The 19,675-nt window shown below is 39.0% G+C and overlaps 1 protein-coding gene across 3 annotated transcripts in view; it reads left to right on the forward strand.

Annotated features, from left to right (window-relative positions):
• The first annotated feature begins 660 nt into the window (after positions 1-660).
• Positions 661-19,675, forward strand: part of LOC116670640 (CAP-Gly domain-containing linker protein 4) — a 35,175-nt gene continuing 16,160 nt past the window's right edge. For 2 of the 3 annotated variants that reach the window (XM_032501247.1, XM_032501248.1), the window contains exons 1-9: positions 661-825; positions 2,809-2,940; positions 4,482-4,621; positions 5,159-5,252; positions 6,066-6,227; positions 7,857-7,975; positions 10,486-10,734; positions 15,457-15,592; positions 15,877-16,008. In XM_032501247.1, coding sequence (XP_032357138.1) covers positions 2,823-2,940; positions 4,482-4,621; positions 5,159-5,252; positions 6,066-6,227; positions 7,857-7,975; positions 10,486-10,734; positions 15,457-15,592; positions 15,877-16,008 — 1,150 coding nt within the window. In that variant the 5' untranslated portion in view covers positions 661-825; positions 2,809-2,822. Of the gene's footprint in view, positions 826-2,808; positions 2,941-4,481; positions 4,622-5,158; positions 5,253-6,065; positions 6,228-7,856; positions 7,976-10,485; positions 10,735-15,456; positions 15,593-15,876; positions 16,009-17,984; positions 18,936-19,675 lie in introns of those variants that run through there. The other variant, XM_032501249.1, reaches the window with a different exon arrangement.

Below are 19,675 nucleotides of genomic sequence, written 5' to 3' on the forward strand. Positions count from 1 at the left end.
GAAAACTGGTTTGCAGCAGGTTCCTGTTCTGCAGAAACGTAAAACATGGTTACAGCATGTCGGGATAGACATTTGTACAGGACATCGATATGGAGAGACAAATTTAGACAACTAAAACAACAATACAGTTACAGAAGGACAAAGACATTTATACAAATGTGCTCTTTCTAAGGCCCCTGTGAAATGTCCATCTGCTGAATGGGAAGATGGATAATGTCCTGTGTATGGACTTAGCCCTACACAGACTGTTGTAGTAAATGATAAAGGTGGTGCTGGACTTAAAAGTATCCCCATCGCCTGTTTTCCACATTACTGTACTTGAAAATATCACATTGCATTTTCAGCTTCAGAGTGTAGTTTCTGTTTTTTTTTATTTGGGAACATGTGCTAGATATCAATCTACCATTGTGCATTTGTCTGAGAAGATTAATTGTGAATTCAAAAATGTAAATAAGAAATGTGGTTTCCTTGTAAAGATAACACATTTTAGGATTTTGGAAATGATTATTTTCAAATTTTTGGACATTTTCAAAATTTTATTCAGAAAATTTTATTTTCATCAGAACTACGCCATGCTGTTCAAACTGACATCCTTATTTTTATTACCTGAGGTTTATAGAGGATGTGTGTTGTGGCTTTATTACATACATTTGGAAAACCGGAAAAGTCAAATAAAATATGCTATTTTATTCTGAAAAATGAATAGTGAACAGGATGTGCCTTGTAGAACCTGTAGAACACAGTGGGAATTGATGGAAATTAAATCCGCTTCTCACTTTCGAGTCATTTCCCAATGAGGGAATTGAAACGAGCCCGGAGGTCAAGGTAACTTCAGTGTTTTTTGTGGACTGTTAACTGTACATGGCGTTTCTTTAAATGTCTAGGTAGTCGTAAAGGGAATTTAAAGCGTGTAGAATGCTTGGCCCAGTATTTGTGCTAACGTACGTTAACGTTACCGCGAAGGAGCTAACGGGAGTGAACATCAGAGAAAAGGCTCTTCAGCTTACTTTGCAACTGTGTCCACAATGCATGAACGTAAAATACGTGGCTCATGACTGCTGGTATTTACTAGTTATTCACTAAAATAAATACGATATAGTAGGTCTCAGTCGGCTGTTTAACATATGCTAGCCGGACCGGCTAACGTAAACAGTTTACTCTCAGCTATCTAGCTAATGTTAAGATAAGTAAAAGACGTGTTAGGAGGTGATGTTGATGGGGAATTAGTGATCTAATCTCGACAAAGCAGTGATACAAGGGAACGGCCACTACATGGTGGGTAAGTTAACTTGAACTTACTGCCCGGCTGTAAGTAGTATTAACGCTAGCTAGCTAAATCTACGTTGAAACCATAGACTGCCAGTTTGGTTGATACAGGAAACAGTCAGTTAATAAGCAGCCCAATATAAATCAGCTGTCAAACCACTGTGGAAGACTTTTGTGGCTGTAAATTTGTAGGATTCACACAGGTGTTTTCATTATTCCGGTTGATTAGACCTCACCTCAGGTTAAAGGTAACGTTAGGTGGAGCTATGCAGGGAACGGCGGACGTTACAGTACATGTACAAATAAATGTCAGGGCTGCCTTATTAAGCCAAGTGAAAACACCTGTGTTGGTGGACCATTTGTGTTTTGGGGCTCTGAGGTTTTCACAGCAGACATTTTGGCTCGTCTAAGCAGGTAAATGCAGAGGTGCAGTCGGTTTGCTACATGATTGCAAACTGACTGCATTCAATTTAGGTGAGCTAGTTCCAGGGCCCTGTTGTTGTGCATTCTGTCTTACTGTTAGAGTTTAGCGGGACACTTAATGGAACTGAGTCATCGTTAACCAAATTAGTTTCACCTGCGTGGCTAATATGACAACTCAAAGATTATGCGAAAGTGGGGTCAGCAGTGCACACGAGAGGAAAGTGAGGGTGGCATTCCAGCCTGGGGCGAGTCAGAAGTGAACTGGCTGTAAACAGCCACTAGACCTGGCTTTGAGGGGATCAACAGGGTATAATCAGAGCAAGGGGGTGTTTCGTTGGAGGTTGAGGAGGGGATTCTCTATGTACTTGGGGGTTATTTTGAGGAGCCACTTGGTTAGATGTTCTGCTGGACTCAGACTGTTTCTGTTATGTCAGGCTGTTTTTTTGATGTTGAAAGAATTGCAAAGTATTAACATGCATACACTTCAAAAGAACAGGCTATGGCCGGACCCCGTCTGTGTCTTTTGATTTTATCTTAGCTGTATTTGGAATCTCTCATTGCGATCAACAATAAAGAATTTCCCCAGCCTCCTCTTTTGTTTTTCATATTGTCACTTTCAAGATAAGGCAAGTAGTTAGGCATATGTTCACTATAAAGCTATTTGTTTAAAAGTCTTCATGAAAACTAAAATAATTATTCAAGCTTTGTTTTATGGCACTAGAAAGTTTCTTTGACTTAAATGCAGACTCTAATCCGTAGGTCTAAATATCAGATGATTTTGTTAGTTTGGCTGTTTTATAATCCTCATGCATTTACCATACTGCATATTACAATTTATCTCAGTATGTACTGTATGTTAACATCATGTTACGATAATAACTACTGACTGTCTTGTACTGTTTGTAATTGTTGCAACGTGTTGCACTCAGATTCTGCATTATACTACAGAATCAGGAGGCTGAGAGGAATATCACACTAACAATATTAAGGCTGTTGAAACTGTGATATTTTACTACCTATATTATGTATCTACATATACATTTTTGGAGTTAACGCTGCTCTGTTGAGATTAGACCTACTTGTGTTCTAAGAATAAGTCTAATATTGTTCTTGCGACAGGCCCTGAGGGGGAGATGACAAAGGAGGATGTTTCAGAGCCTATTGAGGGAGACGCTGTGCTGGGCCGGGCCTCTTCCTATCAGCGGCCGGTTATCCACCAGGTGGCCTCTGCACCCATGCCCAGTGACTGTGGTGAGGATCCATACATGCACACATTCAGTACATATGCACAGTTGAGCTGTGTGACATTTTAAGTTAATCAACACCCTCACTGCGAAGATAGGATACAAATAGATCTATGGCTGGAATTTGAAAAACGTTTTTGATCATGCAGTTGAAATTATAATCAGCTTATGAATACTAAAAACTTTATTGAGTTATGAATGATCATTTAATTAGTGCACTACTAGGCGTGACTCATATTCAATGACGATTATTATTCATATATCAAAGTTCTCAAACTGCACTCGAATATGCTAACCAATGATTCCAGTTTTGTGGTGGCAGATATCTATTTCTTGCTCCTCCATTATTTTAATATATCCTGGCATTTTTAATTTTGTGAATCGTTGAGCACACTTGATGGCTTAAGCTAACACAAAGTGAGAGTCAGATTGATTTTCAAATAGTAATTTCATTAGTTTTACATTTTGTCATTTAATGCAGTCCAGTGTGTTTGATAAAGTATACAACTTAAATGTGTTATATCCCTATTGTGTCTAAAGGCAGAGGATACTAACAATTAAATAAACCCGGGAAAAACCCAAGAGAGAGGCAGAAACGGTTCAAGATAAATCAAATAATGTATTGTTAAAATAACAAACAAACTGTCTTCACAAAAGGAAGACAAATTACCAAAGGAAAACTAAAGTGCAAAGTTTTAAACAAACAAATTGCATTACTAATCGCAATTAGCTTTACTGCACGTCTCTGAAGCAACAAACAAGCAGCGTCCACACTGGACACACTGGGTTGGTTCTCTCTGGCTCCCACCGATTCACACCAGCTTCCACTGAAGCACTCTTCAACTCTTACTGGTTCCACACAGCCACTTAATGGCTCTTGGTGATTGCAGCTAACTAGCTTCAGTTGTGTGAGCGACGTCACCAGCACACACCTGAAGAGAATCACACACAAGTGGAAAATACTATGGCACATAACAAAATGATTGATTTATTCCTAAACAAGTAATAGGCATATCAGTTGAGTTTAAAATGGAGTGCTGACATACACTCAGTTTTCTTATCCCATAAACATCATGAATGAAATCATGTGATTATTGGCCAGCATACATGGCTTTTAAATTGAACCTTCTTATGTGTAGTACAGTCAGTAAAGCAAATGCAGGAGGTTTCACACTGGTTACATTTTAAGCGTTGGTATTCACTGTGAAAGGCCAAGCCTATTTGTTTTCAGCCTCAGTCGGGCGCTCTAAGGCTTCATTTGGTTCAGGGCATGCCATCTGCTGTCACATCTTGATTTTCATTCGCCTCTGCAAGCACAGCAAGGGCATTTCCCAAGATTGCTAATTTGATTGAATCGATTGAACAGTGTGTTGCAGAAAGTTAATGTATGTCTGTACTGCAGAGTTTCACACATGTTCTCTTCACATGCATAAACGGGTGAAAAAGGAACATGAAGTTTTGGATTCCTATTTCCAAGGTTTAAGGTAAATTACATTACATAACAGTTAAACTGTATCTCTGTCGTTTTTGATATCTTACCACCTCCAGAGTTCTCCTTCTTTGACCCCAGTGAGCCGCAGTGCAAGGAGGTTCTTCTGGATCCAAACACAACCATACCAGAGCTGTTTGCTGTCCTCAGGCAGTGGGTGCCCCAGGTTCAGAAGTACATTGATCTCATTGGCAATGAGGTGACGCCATTTAGCATTTTTTCCTGTCTGTGCTTTATTGCAAACTCTTCTATCTGTAAAAGTTACAATTCATAACTCTACTCATTGGTTATTCACAAATCACCAAAGAACTACGCAAAATATGATGACTGAAAACACTGGAATACTTAGTAAGATAAACCTGTTTTCTGGTTGTTGGTGAAGGGCCTGCCAACCCACCCCCAAACCACCTCCACTTGGAGTTACACAAAATAGCTGCAATGCAGTAAATTTGTGCAGGGAAGTGCTTGTCTCAAGGGTAAAAGCAGGAGATTATTTTCTCTGACTCGCTCACTAAATAACTGTTACCCTTGAGAAATAAACGCCTCATTTTGATGTTATTTTGCACAACAATTCTTGTCCAAATTTAAAGATAAGTGGAGTTATGAGAGGCCCAGCTTACTTGTCATTTATCAGAACAATGCCCCGGAGTTTCACTTTATAGCTTGGCATGTAATATATCTGAACAGTGACACTAGCTGTCCTTAGTGACACACTGCACATCTTGTCTTTGCACAGATACTAAAGAGGGGCTGTGGTGTGAATGACCGAGACGGTCTGACAGATATGAGCCTCCTGCACTACTGCTGCAAGGCCGGGGCCCCGGGCATTGGTTAGTATTTACAGGGGTGTTGATTAAACACTCAGCTGGATTGTAAAAATGTACACACACCTATTTTGTCTTATCTGTGTGTTAGTTTGTTTTGCTAGTGCAACCACTGAACATAATTCTGTATGACTCGATGAGCACTGCTACTCATTACTTCTCCTCAAACACACGTCTCTAGAGCTGACATAGTGGCCCCGTTTTGACCTGGTATTGGAATCCTATCTGAGTGATCCGATAGCTCTTTGTAAAAGTGTAAATGCACCCAGGATGCATTGAGGACTTGTTGAGATCCCATCACTCAGACCACATTCGGAGGTGGTTTAGGCAACATGTGACCACATTCTTATAGTAGTGTGTGTACGCATATTTCACCTGGGTCACATTACCGACCAGCAACTCAACTGTGAGCAGAACAACCTGCTCATTCGAGGTATTTTTCGTCACAGAAACCACTGAGAATAAAATGTGTGTTTTGGATGTTATCATCATAATGTTGTGATGATGTGTTTGTTTTTGTTCCTGTGCTGCCTGCTCTTTGAATCCGGCAGCTGCCGGTATACAATAACCTCATTTTTAATTTCATAAAACTTCCCAAGTTCACAAATATATAGGATTTTTACTACAGGCGTTCTTATCATTTTGCTATTTAGTAATGTCGCATTGTGAGCACTGGAGTAAGTACAAGTCTTAATGATCGGCTGTAATCTCTCGCTCTCTCTCACGCACTCACGCACACCCTACCGACAAACATAAATGTCTGTCTGTTACTACCCCTCCCCCAACACCAAATACTTGTAACCCTCCTGTGTTTCCCAGGTGATGCAGAGACAGCAGCAGGCTTTGCCCGCCAGCTCCTTGCCATGGGCGCTGATCCCAACCTTCGCTCACGCTGGACTAACATGAGGGCCCTGCACTATGCTGCCTACTTTGATGTGCCCCAGCTTATCCGGGTAGTGTTGCAGTCCTCCCAGCCTGGAGGTGAGAGCAGGGGGAAGGTCACCCCCGCTGTCATTGCAGGGCAAGCGTTTCTAATTTCATAACCAACTGCAGTGCCAAATCTAAGAACAATTTCACATTTAGTTTTTGTTGTTGATGTCATTGAAGTTCTATTATTTGGAGGCTGTAGTTTATGGTGCTGCTGCATTAGGTGGTACGGTTTCTCTAAAGTCCAATTTATAAAAATCACTACTCAGTAGATAAAGCTAAGGTGGAACAAAGAATAACGAGGAAAGCATTGTGCACCACAGTCTGTCTGGAAGAAGGTCCCTGACTGAAAGCTTATCTCACTAAAAAAATGTTGTTTTTGTTTTTTAGTAGCCAGTTTTTCATATGCTGACAATATTTAAGCGGCTGCTTTGGTACATTTTTGTTGTAGATTTATATTTACATAGATATTTTTGGATACAGCGCTAAGTTGGGGTTCAGTCCAGTGTATTTATTATTTAAATGGCCTGCATAAATATGAAGATCTATGGCTGTCTCCAGTCCAGCCTTGGTGAGTCTTTCACACATTTCACGGAGCATTGTAAGCATTACTATGCCTGCATTACAGCCTGATGTTCATCACCTCTGGTCAAACAGCTGTCTATATTGACATGTAGTGAGTAGATCGACAAAGCTTAAAAACTGCTTCTACAGAATTGACTGACCAAGTCTTGTGTTATACACATTTATAAATGACAATGCCTGTTTTGCGTGTAAACATGGTCATAATTACAGAAACGCATTTATTTTACCACCATCTTGCATTGCATATCAGAAATCTGCCTTTTATAACAATATAACATGTGTCTTAAGGAGATCAAATATTCCCTTGTGGAGATATGAAAGTCATTATTGGGTATGTTGACTCAAAAATCTAATATTGATTATACATATGCAGCTTCGAAAGCTGTAGTGTCAAAGTGCACACTCCAGATTTTAAAGAAAATGAATGTGGCTACTGAACAACAGGAGATGTTTACATTGTAAAGGAGTATTGTAGTAAACTGTTGAGATATGGCAACATCACAGTCCCTGAGTGGTCAAAGCATGCATATATAAATACCCCGAGATACCAGAAAATGGAGGGCTTTTTCCACCACAGTTATGGACCACTTTGGCCCTGATAACAGCTGCCAGCTACTGCAGCAATTACTCAACAAAGGACCTGGGACTTGTTCCAAGTTATCTGGATAACTGATATCTTTGTCACATCAGTCCATGTTGCAGCTTTAAGGGGACTCTGGGTTTTACTCAGCAAATCTAAGATAGCTCTGTGAACTCTGTAAACCAGATTCATTTTCATTCAACTTCACGTTATGTTAATACACGGAACTTAAACTCCCAACACCATGATTCATGTCAAATCAAGTCTAGCAAGTTTTTCTTTAAGTCTATTCTTAGTAATCCGTTCAAACACAAAGGATGACGGAGTTGATGTTTAATGTAGCAATACTTACAGGATTACAATTTTTCTGGCGACTTACTGTAAATATTTGGTTACTAAATTTATGATTTCAAATTTGTGGTTACTTTTAAAAAATGGATAGGAGACAACATCAAAGTGTCAAACAATGCATAACAATCCCACAGAAAAGTCTTCCTGATTGTTTATTTTTTTTGTAGAGGTAGATGCCACCTGTAGTGACTTTGACTTTGGCACCGCCCTGCACATCGCAGCATCCAACCTGTGCATGTCAGCTGTCAAATGTCTCTTGGAGCTGGGAGCCAACCCTGCTTTCAGAGTAAGTTACGTTGTTCTTTCCAAACACTCACTCTGGAGGTGGTAAGTCACGACTGTTTGACTAACTCCCCATTGACATCAGGACAGCAAAAACACATCTAATGTTGTAGACTGAAAACTTATCTGTTCAGACTTCATTGCAGCCTTGGTTTTTCTTTTTTGAAACACACTTTCATTGGATTTGAGTTCAATAAAATGTACTTTCAGGTTGCTTTTGTTCATTCATCACTTGTGTGACACAATCCCATTTAACAAATTGCTTGATTATTTCATTATCTATCTATCTATCTCTCTATCTCTCTATCTCTCTCTCCATGTATTTGCTCACAGACGCTCACCATCAATCATGATGGAAATAGAAAATTCACTCCCATAATTTTCCCACCTCATGTAATGTAATCCTGACTCCTTTATTTACTGGTTTACAAAATTGCATTAATTTAATGGAGACCTTTGCAAAAATAAATCTCATGCTCAATTTAAAAAATATAACATATTGGAATCTTTTAGTTACTTTTTCGGGCCTCACATTTTTTTCTGTTTCAGATATACAGTCTTTTTATTTTTTGCACATTTCCTGTTTGGCATTTTCTGACTATGCTGGCAGATAACACCCAAAAAGGCAACTGTTTGAATACAGATTTCCCAGACATGTTTTGCATGGATCTATTGTACCACTTGAACATCTCTCAGTGCGCCGTCTGTCTGCCTTGTGGCTCTCAGTTACAGCCTTGGTTGAGGGGTTTGTTGAACCGCTCTTGTGGCCCGTCTAGGATTCACAGCAGGAGTCATAGCATATATACATTCTATTGAAAGTTTATACCTATACTAAATTGTACATGTTTCAATGTGACATGTCTTATTATCCTTTATATTAAACAAATATAAATATTCAGATTCATTAAAGCTACTTCTGAACAGAAATGGTGCCTTTTCTTTGTATGTTCTAATTTTCCCACTGGAGGTCACCAAAGCACTGCACCATAATCAAATAATTCCCAATGCTCAAAGATGAGTGCAGAGGCTCTATCTCTTTTTAAGTGTGTGAATGCCACTTTTTTTTTTTAACCCTTTTTATTTAGAGATTTTCTGGGTCAAAGAAGTTGTTTGTTCCTTATCTTGCCAAGCAAAAGTTTAAACTCAGTTTTTTTCTCTCCTGTATTATTTAACATTTATCAAGTAGTTGCTTCTAATTAGCCCTAGAGAAATGTTGCATCTGTTATTCCTTTCCCCCCTAGTAATCCTCTGTATAATCTTAAAGGACTGATATGTTTACTGTGACTCAACCCATTTTAGTTGGATAGACCACTCATGTGGGTGTATCAAGTCATAACATTATGTATGCTAATTTGATTATCACCCAAGAAAGTAGACTTCAAAATGCACAGACACACAAAGAAAGCCACTTTCATTTTATGTTGCGTTATTGCGTTGTTATGTAAAACCAGTCTTCCACAAGTTCAGGAGAATGGAAAATGTAGTTTAATGGAAAAAATCTATCAGCCACGATTATCGGATATATTGTCTTAGATTTTGGATATCGTAATGTGGATGTGTTGTCGTTTCCTGGTTTTAAAGGCTGCATTACAGTAAAGTGATGTCCTTTTCTGAACCAGACTGTTCTATTATTGCTTTTACCCACTTAGTCATTATGTCATTATTATTTGAGAAGTGGGAAGTTTTATAGGGATGGAAAAACATAAAATATTGCCGGCCTTTCATGCTTATTTTACCACTCGTATTTTGGCTTAATCGCTATCTACTTGCTACTTGTCAATTTAATTTTAATTCAATTATATTTATAGTGTCAAATTAAAATATCAGTACACAAAAAATAACCAATATCGACATCAAACTGAACATTTCTTTTCTTGAACCAGTACTGTGAAGTGGTGTCACCAAAGATGGCACAAAAAGCAGCACAACACATTTGTTCAAGCCACTGTTGCAGATTAAGTTGTAGGCTCAGTGTTGGAGAACATGTGATACAACAGACCATCGCAACGAAAGGCAAGTTCCTTTTTTATGTTAAGAAAGACCCCTTGTATTTTTGCTGGAGGGGATGGCGAACACAAGTTTGCCCCAGTTACTCCTGCACAGTGCTGAAAGAGGTCCTCATCTGTCACGCCTTCACAGTCACTTGGTCTTGCTGACTCTGCAGAATCTTTTTCAGCCACCTGACTAAATTTTCATGTTATGTGAAAGCTGCTTTGAAACACACACAGGGGGGGATTTTTGCTGTGAGAAGAGCTAAGATTAAAGATTCTTTTAAGCCCAACATCCTTATCACAGAAATGAAAACTGAACCTTTGGATAATGAAAGCAAAAATCAAAGTTTTACCTTTTGATGTCCGTGCAGCCCGGTCCTTACTGAGGTTGATACCGCATGCGATATATTTTATATTACATTTAATTGGCATGCTGGCAAATACAAGAGAATGTTGAATGAAATGTAGTTCTTATTAATTATTTTATCATCGACCTGTGTTTTTATCTTGTCTCTACCTACAGAATGAAAAAGGGCAGTGCCCAGCAGACATGGTGCCTGACCCCCTTGAAATGCCCTTGGAAATGGCAGATGCAGCCGCTGTGGCCAAAGAACTTCAGACTTTGCTGAGACAGCCTTTACCCAGACCCAGCTCCCCTCTGCCCCTCAGTCTGCAAGCCCAGTCCCTTCCTGTTCTCTCTGATAAGGCCAGGATACAGCTTGCCTCCATGGGAATCCGACTAGGGGACCGTGTGGTGATAGCGGGACAGAAGGTGTGTGGTAGGTCACTATTAAAAGGCAAGAACAATTATAAATATCTTCATTAATCCCTCGATTGCAGCATTTTCAGTTTTACCTAAAGCTTTGCCAAGATGTATTTTTGGAATATTTACTATTCAATATTCTTTTTCATTTGCCATTACTCGTGGTATAACAGAGAGAAGCTTCCCAACCTGATTAGCTGAATTCAAATCAGTGTACACTTTTCCAGTTACAGTAAGCATCTCTGTGGAGTAAACTGACTCCTGACAGCAGTGAGTGAGTGAGCGCTGTGATTATTGCATCTACTGACAGTGAAAACAGAGCGCCACACTAACGCTATACGTTTGTAGCAGTGGAACCTTTCACCAGGAGGGCCTAAATATGGGGAACTTCACACAATTCCAATCCATCCCCTTTTGTTTTGTACAGTAATCAGAACAGCCAGCATGAGTCACTAGTGCAGTGACAACACCATCCCATCCTACAAATTGGGAGTACCGGGCTAAGCTGGAAGCAACCGGACTGGGGTTTGAACTCCAGTCCTTGCAGTTATTTACAGTATCAATGTTTTTCTCTGTGGATTATTATAGGAGGGGGAGCAGACTCACTAATGCACACGCAGGACATAGTTACTCGGTGACACTAAGCAGATTTATATTTGCTTATGTGCATAAAATGGTTGAATTCCTGCCATGCCCTTTTTTAAATTGGAAGAGAATGCACTGATCTTTTTTTCCATGGGATTATTGATTGAATTGCTATATCCTACATAAACCTACTCCACTAATAACGCCACATAAAATTAAAGTGCATAGCATAAATGGCCAGTAAAGCAATAACATATAAAAGGGATTGATATACAAACAGCCTTTTCCTATATCCAGCTGTATTGTGGTTTACCCTAAACAAACACAGACGCTTTGGTTAATTTTTTTATTATTTTAGCCCTCCAACCAAGAAAAAAATAGTTTCCAGTTGCTAAGCAACACCCTTTCCAGCGTTCAGGGTTATGTTTGACAGTTAATTCTGGCACATTATCAACATTCATCTAAACATGTTTAAGTTCATCTAACTCTGATTGTGTCAAATGTCTGGTTTAAAATGCTTATACTCTTTGCCTATGGATCATCCATCTTCTCTTACGTATATCTCCATATTCTTGAACCTTTACTCTTTAGCTGGACCATGGTGTCCACAGCGGGCAGTGATAATGAGCTCAAGTGTTAGAACATTGATAAATAAAGTGTAAACAAAGGGATACACTAAAGTTGTCACATACCAGCACTGTTATTATAAGCATTTATTTAAGTCTCTTGACCAGTCACAGTGTAATTTGTGGTGTATGTATATAACGTGTTCTTTAAAGCATGTACTTTACTCTTTAGCTGCATCACATGCTGTAGCTGGTCTACATGTTAGCATGTGCCTGATGACAGGTGTTTTTTTTTAGCTTTTGTTGCTGGTTAGTTTGTTTTATTGCATTAACCTTTCTTTCAGTTAATAAACCAGTTCTTAGCTATGAATTTTATTCAAAGAAATCCATCCAACAACCAATTTACTTTTGCCCAATTACTTCATGGAAAGCAAATACATACTATAGTGTGGCTGCTCAACCTAACCACCCAACTTCAGCATGGTGGAAGGCTAGCCCCATAGGTCAAATAATTTACTTTTCTAACTTTGTTCATGGCACAGTTTAATTTTGACAATTTGCTATGCAGGGATCCTGTTCCAAAATGAAGTGAAACCCCAGAAATTTGTGCAAAATTTTGCCTAACCAGCCTTTTTTTACAATGACTGATTCCGTCCACCCTGAATTTGCCTAATGATCCAACAAAAAGGTGAAATAGACATCCCATCCCTGTTGTGCCATTGGCACAAAATCAACACACATCACTGTTGCAATCGTTGATGCTTCAACTTCACAAGTACAGGCTCAGATGCCAAGTTGAGCAATATCTGTGACAGCCTTTCTCTCATCACTTGCAATTGACTTTGAAATTAAGGTTGACTTCTACAGTCTCTGCCTAGTACACTAAATACATACACAAATATAGTCACCATTTCTGTATTTTGTATCATTATTGTGTCTAATGTTGGCACCTACACCGATTGGGAAAATACAGAACAAGACTGTGGTTTCCCAATTATTTGGTCTTGCTCTTGGAAACTGCTTTTTCCACGTTCCTTCTTCAACCACTGACAAGTTGAAGTGTTCCCATTGTTGAGGTTCTGTTTGGTACTTTTGATACTGGCGCTAATGTTTCGCACCCTGCTGGTATGTTCTCTAAATTAGTTTGTGCCTATGTAAACTTGCAACACAACTACCAGAGGAATGAATAATGGCAAATAATTAGTAAATAAACCAAAAGACGCTTTTTCATCTTGTGGACTGGACAGAAGACCCTTATTATACAGTGATCACAAACCATATGTTTTAAAAGATAAACTTGTAGTTGACAATATGTTACATGATTTTTGATGTCTTAAATTCAAATGTTCATTGATGTGTTCAGTTACCTCTTGTAGTCCTTTACCAGGACTACTACCAAGTGCACCTTATTCAAGCTGCTTTTTTAGCCTTACCTCAGTGCTATCACATTGAAAAATTCAACTTGATCAGTCTCTGAAAGCTTAACATCCATTCTGTAGTGACGCCATTTTACAAGTAATCCCAATGCCATTTCATGTGTGTGCTGTTATTCCTGCAAGATCATTGGAAAAAAACAATTGGGTACAATTACTGTACAGTGGTACTATGGAACAGTGTTTTGATTTTCTTGAACCCTGTGGCATAAAACCAAAATTGTAATGGTTGTAAAATCTTTTGGAGATTTTGACAAATGTTGCTTATTAGATCAGGGAGTGCCTTTTTGTACTCCAGGGGCAGAGGAGTATATTAAATTTCAATGGAGCCTTAAATTTGTACAATATCATTGTGAGTTTAGGGCCATAAGAGATAATAATATGGTGAAATGGTTGGTGTCGCCATATTTTTTTATGCTTTTAAGGAAGTATGAGTTTTGAGAGCAGTTGAAAACAACATCTCTAGCTCAGGGATCCTCAACTGAATTTTCTCCACCTGTTAAGGTAAACATTGGCTTTAAGGCTTTTCAGACTTACTATACAGGTGCAGTACTTAAAGGTTGCAGACAAATCAAGAGTCAGTGTGGGTAGAGTGTGAACTTTTTACACATATGATGTTGCTGGTGTTGGTAAGTGCAAAGTGATACAGTAGAGGTGGCCGGTTTCTCGCCATTAGTTTTGCATTAGCCTAACTGCTACAGAAAGATTTGCGCAGCAGTTCAACATCTGCCTTTCACATTGGAAGCCCTAACCAACATTACCGACTTGAGTTTCCTTTCACATCTGTTGATCATTATTCTGTCTATCATTGCCAGCGTCTCTACTGTATGGCAGCCTGGTAGTCCTCTATCCTCTGTTTATCTTAGTATAGACATCAGGAGCTTAATATGGACCCAGGAACAAAAAGGAGTTTGATGAATAGTTGTCAGACAAAACAACCCTAATCATTGATGTGCAGCATCAGCTTTTGTTCAGAGTAATAGTGACTAAAAGAAAACCACTGACCACCATTACCAGTTCTTGCTATCTAATCAGGGTGCCTATGCATTAGTCTGCTGTGTCCTTCTTGAATGGCCATCTAAACTGCACACACGTAAAAGCAAAACGAGTAGACAATAAGAAAATACTAATTCTAATCCAGTTGGACATTTGCTCTTAAAGAATGAGCCATAAATAAATAAAAGCAGGATTTTTTTTTTTTTTTTTTTTTTTTTTAAAGTTTACCAGCAGTGGTGGACTTGTTGGACCGTGCGAACACACAGCGTCCCTCTTTCATTACTTCAACCAGCTTCTTGAAAACGCCAGCATAGCGATGTGTGCTCATATCCAAAAACCTGTTGATATCCAAGTCTTTGATAATGTTTAAAAGTAGTTGTGTTTCTCCTTATCGGGTCTCCAGTCTTGCAAACTATTGTCTGGTTGGTTTGTGTACTGAAACCATAGCAATGCACAGAGCTGACCATAAGCCTGTGGTAAAATCAAGACGCATATTCCGAATGCGCTGTAAATATGTCCAAAGAATGCTTCTAAAACCCAAATAATACCAGAATATCCCACGTCTTAAACGCAAAATGCTATATTCGGAAAAAGGCCTTATTCGGAATTTCCAACAGGAATATGAAGTTTACATGACCTGTATCAAATTCGTAATATTGCCATACTCTGAATATTTATTTTATTTAACCTTTATTTATAATTGAAGGGCACTGAGGTTTCCCTCATTTCCAATGACGACGAGTTTACATCAAGAGGCATATACAAACAGCAAATGACAAACGAGCAAAACAAAAACAGTTGCAATATAAATAGCAGAGAGAGAGTTTGTTGCAGAGCGTTCCATGTGCTAGGGGCATCGAAAAAAAGGGTTGTTTTTCCAAGATCTTAACATGCTCAAGGAACCCTAAGAGTGAGACTCTAAAGACTAGACTAGCTCATTAATATAGATGGTAAAGAGTACAGAACTTTGCGGGACACCTTGTTGTTATGGATAAGAAATCTGAATTGCCAAGTGGTGCTTTCACTTTTCACTTTCGCATTGACGCCTGGAAGATGGTTGAGTATAAAACTATGCACATGTTTGGATTTGCTTTGCACACTGTGTTCATATTTGTTTTGACTCTCTGTGGTATAAAATTGTGTGTACACAGGTTGGAAGCCTGCGATTCTGTGGTAGCACAGAGTTCTCTGGAGGCCTCTGGGCAGGAGTAGAACTAGACAAACCAGAGGGGAAGAACGATGGCTCAGTAGCAGGGGTTCAGTATTTCACCTGTCGAATCAAACACGGTAGGTCATGCCACAGCATAGCACTTGCAGATCAACCCACTCGCTCCATCAATTACTTCTACCAACATTGACTTTATAAGAATTCATTGGTCCAATTAGGTTTTTAGCTTTATCTTATCTAACAGGAAAATTAGGGAATTAACTATAGGAGATATAAACTTTTTGTTAATTGTGTAGAAGTTAGCACATGCAATGTGTTAGCTGTTTTTTGTGTCTTATCACTCTGTATATCTAGAATCACTAATAATCTTCTGATTATAGTTAAAATCTATATTTTTCCACAGGAATCTTTGCACCCCTATCTAAGATAAGCAAACCTTTGGAAAAACATAAAACCAGCACCAGAAAGACGTCTACACCCGTACGCCCCCCTCGTCGCATTGATCTATCCCGCATCCCCTCCAAGATAAACACAGGTAAGGAACAAGTTACAAACCGCTCATAAAACTTGTAACCTTACTAAGATCAAATTGGCCATTTGATGCATTTGGTATTTGATGAAGATGTAAAAATGATACATATGATACATCATACAGGAATTGTAAGATGTGTGTGTTAGTTTGGTTGAGCACTGCTCCATCTGTGTCAGTGTGTGGCTCACAAGTTTTTGTAAGAATGAGCTTGCCTGCAGAGTTCTGGCACAAAGTACTGTATATTAAAAAATACTTTAATTGTCATCACATAAACCACAAAGGCAGTGAAACTGAACAGCCTGTAGAGACCTGAGGGTGGAGATGTGTGAAGTTTTGTGAACACCGGTAAAAAAAACTGTTTCTTCATGTCACAGGTAATCTTACGTACTGTTCCCTGGATGAGACAAGTGGAAACAATATTAGAGACCACATATCATATGATAATGGAAGAACTGCATCAACCTCATAGAAACAAAAACATTTTGGAGTAACGATATTAGCCTGATGAATGGCTTCCCAATATTGCCTGTAAATTGAAGAAATAATTCTTCAAGTACGCTCACTTAAGAGGGGTCGGGGCATAAGCTTAGAGTACTAGCATCAATAGAAACCGTGGCCCATGCTTGTCCATTTTGTCATTACCCTGGGGAAGATGTGCTGAAAGGTTTTGGTGGTAATGGCTTCCCATTCTCTACTAAGTGGATTATATCCTGTGTGATATTCTGATGATCCTCAACCATCCCTCTGCTATATAACTAACGTAGTCATCATGTACAGTAAGTATATAATTATTGAAAGCGGTTTAATTCCTCTAAACTAGGAGTTTTAGCATTCTCCACAAGCACTATGTGAATTGTCATTAGAATTCACCCTTGATTGATTCCAAACTTTTATTGGCACAGTTTGTATGTTCCAGGAGTAGACAATCACTTCAAAAAGCAGTAAAGATAAACAATTGAGCGGAGTCTCAAAGACTGCTATCCAGTTAGTAATGTAGTTAGTGTTTCCTCAAACTAAATGTGTTTTGGCGACCATTTTATGACGGAGGTCATCCGTGCTAGTGAAACAAGGTCATTGTAGGTTGAGATGTAATTGTCTGCAAACATTGACTAATAACTTAGATGAGGGGGCATACTGGGACAGCAGTCATATTTAGGAATATGCATGGAAACCTATGCTATGTGTTGTCTTATTTAATCTTTTCATGCCACTTCACTTTGACCTTACATTATTATCTCCTTATTAGTCAGTTAGATAAACAAGAATGGAATTTCTATTCATCATTAGAACAGTATAACAGTAAGTACATCAGTAAGCAACAGAATCTCTTAAATATGCATAAACTGTGTGTGTGTCATCAACATAAGCAGTAGTAAGTCTAGTAAAAGGAAATGTATTTGATGTAATTAAAAAGGTCTTTGTTGCTGTATTAATAGTAGTTGAGGGAGCAAAGTCATTATAGATACCAAAATGGTTCCCTGTACAGACAGTTTTTAAGGAACATGCCAACTTATTGGGACTTTAGCTTATTCACCGTATCCCCCAGAGTTAGACAAGTCAATACATACCCTTCTCATCTCCGTGCGTGCTGTAACTGTCTGAAGCTCCCAGCATTAGCTTAGCCTTGCAAAGATCCTGCAGGTAAATGGTTCCAACTAGCAACTGCTCCCAATAAGTGACAAATTAACACCAACATGTTTGTATTTACATGCTGTAATTTGTATAGGGGTGTACAAATAAGGTCACATCAGACACAGACATCTTCTAACCATATACCAACTGGGAACAATATTCTTAGAAAGACGAAGCACTGCTATTTGGGTGGAGGGATTAGCGCAACACCGAAAAGCACAGTTACTTCCGTCAACAAAACCAATGTGAATAGCTGGCTACAGTGGGGCCAAGAAGTATTAAGTCAGCCACTGATTGTGCAAGTTCTCCTACTTAGAAAGATGAGAGGTCTGTAATTTTCATCATAGGTACACTTCAACAATGAGAGACAAAATGAGGGAAAAAAAAGACTCCAAACTCAACCGTGGCCAAGACCAAAGAGCTGTCGAAGGATACCAGGAAGAAAATTGTAGACCTGCACCAGGTTGGGAAGTGTGAATCTACAATAGGCTAGCAGGTTGGTGTGAATAAATCAACTATGGAAGCAATTGTAAGAAAATGTAAGACATACAAGACCATTGATAATCTCCCTTGATCTGGGGCTCCACGCAAGATCTCATCCCGTGGGGTCAAAAATGATAATGAGAACGGTGAGCAAAAATCCTAGAACTACACGGAGGGACGTGATGAATGACCTAGAGTGATCTGGGACCAAATTAACAAAGGCTACCATCCGTAACACACTATGCCGAGAAGGACTCAAATCCTGCAGTGCCAGGCGTGTCCCCCTGCTTAAGCCAGTAAATGTCCAGGCCCGTCTGAAGTTTGCCAGAGAGCATATGGATGGTCTAGAAGAGGATTGGGAAAATATGTGGTCAGATTAAACAAAAATGGAACGTTTTGGTAAAACTGATAATGATATATCAGATTTTTTTCTTCATATTTTTGAAAAAAATTTGAAGAAAATGATCCCAAACACACCGCTCGGGCAACAAAGGAGTGGCTCTGTTAAAAAGCATTTCAAGGTTCTGGAGTGGCCTGGCAAGTCTCCAAACCCCAACCACATAGAAAATTTGTGAAGGGAGTTGAAAGTCTGCCCAGTTGCCCAGCGACAACCCCAAAACATCACTGCTCTAGAGATGATCTGCATAGAGGAATGGGCCAAAATACCAGCTACAGTACATGCAAAACCTCTGTCATTGCCAACAAATGTTATGTTACAAAGTATTGAGTTGAACTTTTGTTATTGACCAAATACCTAATTTCCACCATAATTTACAAATAAATTATTTGAAAATCCTACAATGTGATTTACTGGATTTTTTTCTTTCTCTTTTTGTCTCATAGTTGAAGTGATTACAGACCTCATCTTTCTAAGTAGGAAAACTTGCACAATCAGTGGCTGACTATATACTTTTTTGCCCAACTGTAGTAGCAAACAACATTGGAATTGTCAGAGGTTTTTTACTTGGTATCAAACCATGATCTAGAAAATATATTTTTGAGCCAGAATACACAGACGAGGAGTTACAAATTTTGGAAGGTGATAGACAAAATAATGAACAGACTGAGGTTGAGGGGAGAATCAGAACGAACACAGACTGGTGGTGTATATGTGGAATCCAATTCATTAGCAAGGTAAAGGCTACAGTCATGAGCGTTAGCTCTAGCATTTATTCTTGTTTGGAATTCTATGAAATACCATGGTATTACCTGGTCTCCCCTGATAATTGTCGCAGCAAACACCCATGATTGTAAACTATGCTTTTAGTATCTAGTAATTGTTGACTCTACTACTCCAACTCTGAGCAAACTACAGGCGAATTCTCTGCTCTGTGACCGGACTTCTCAGGTGCTGAGAGCAAATCACTCCGCCCAAGTAGCAGAAGTACCAGTGCTTTGCCTTTCTGAAAATATAGTAGTTCCCAGTTAGTATGCGGTTAGAAAATGGCTGTGTCTCATGTGACGTTGTTATTTGTACACCCTGTCACTATAAATATCACAGCATGGAAATAGGAACATGTTGGTGTTATTTTGTCACTTATTGGGAGCAGTAGCT

This window comes from Etheostoma spectabile, chromosome 20 (genome assembly GCF_008692095.1).
Source record: "Etheostoma spectabile isolate EspeVRDwgs_2016 chromosome 20, UIUC_Espe_1.0, whole genome shotgun sequence".
Taxonomy (NCBI): Eukaryota; Metazoa; Chordata; class Actinopteri; order Perciformes; family Percidae; genus Etheostoma; species Etheostoma spectabile.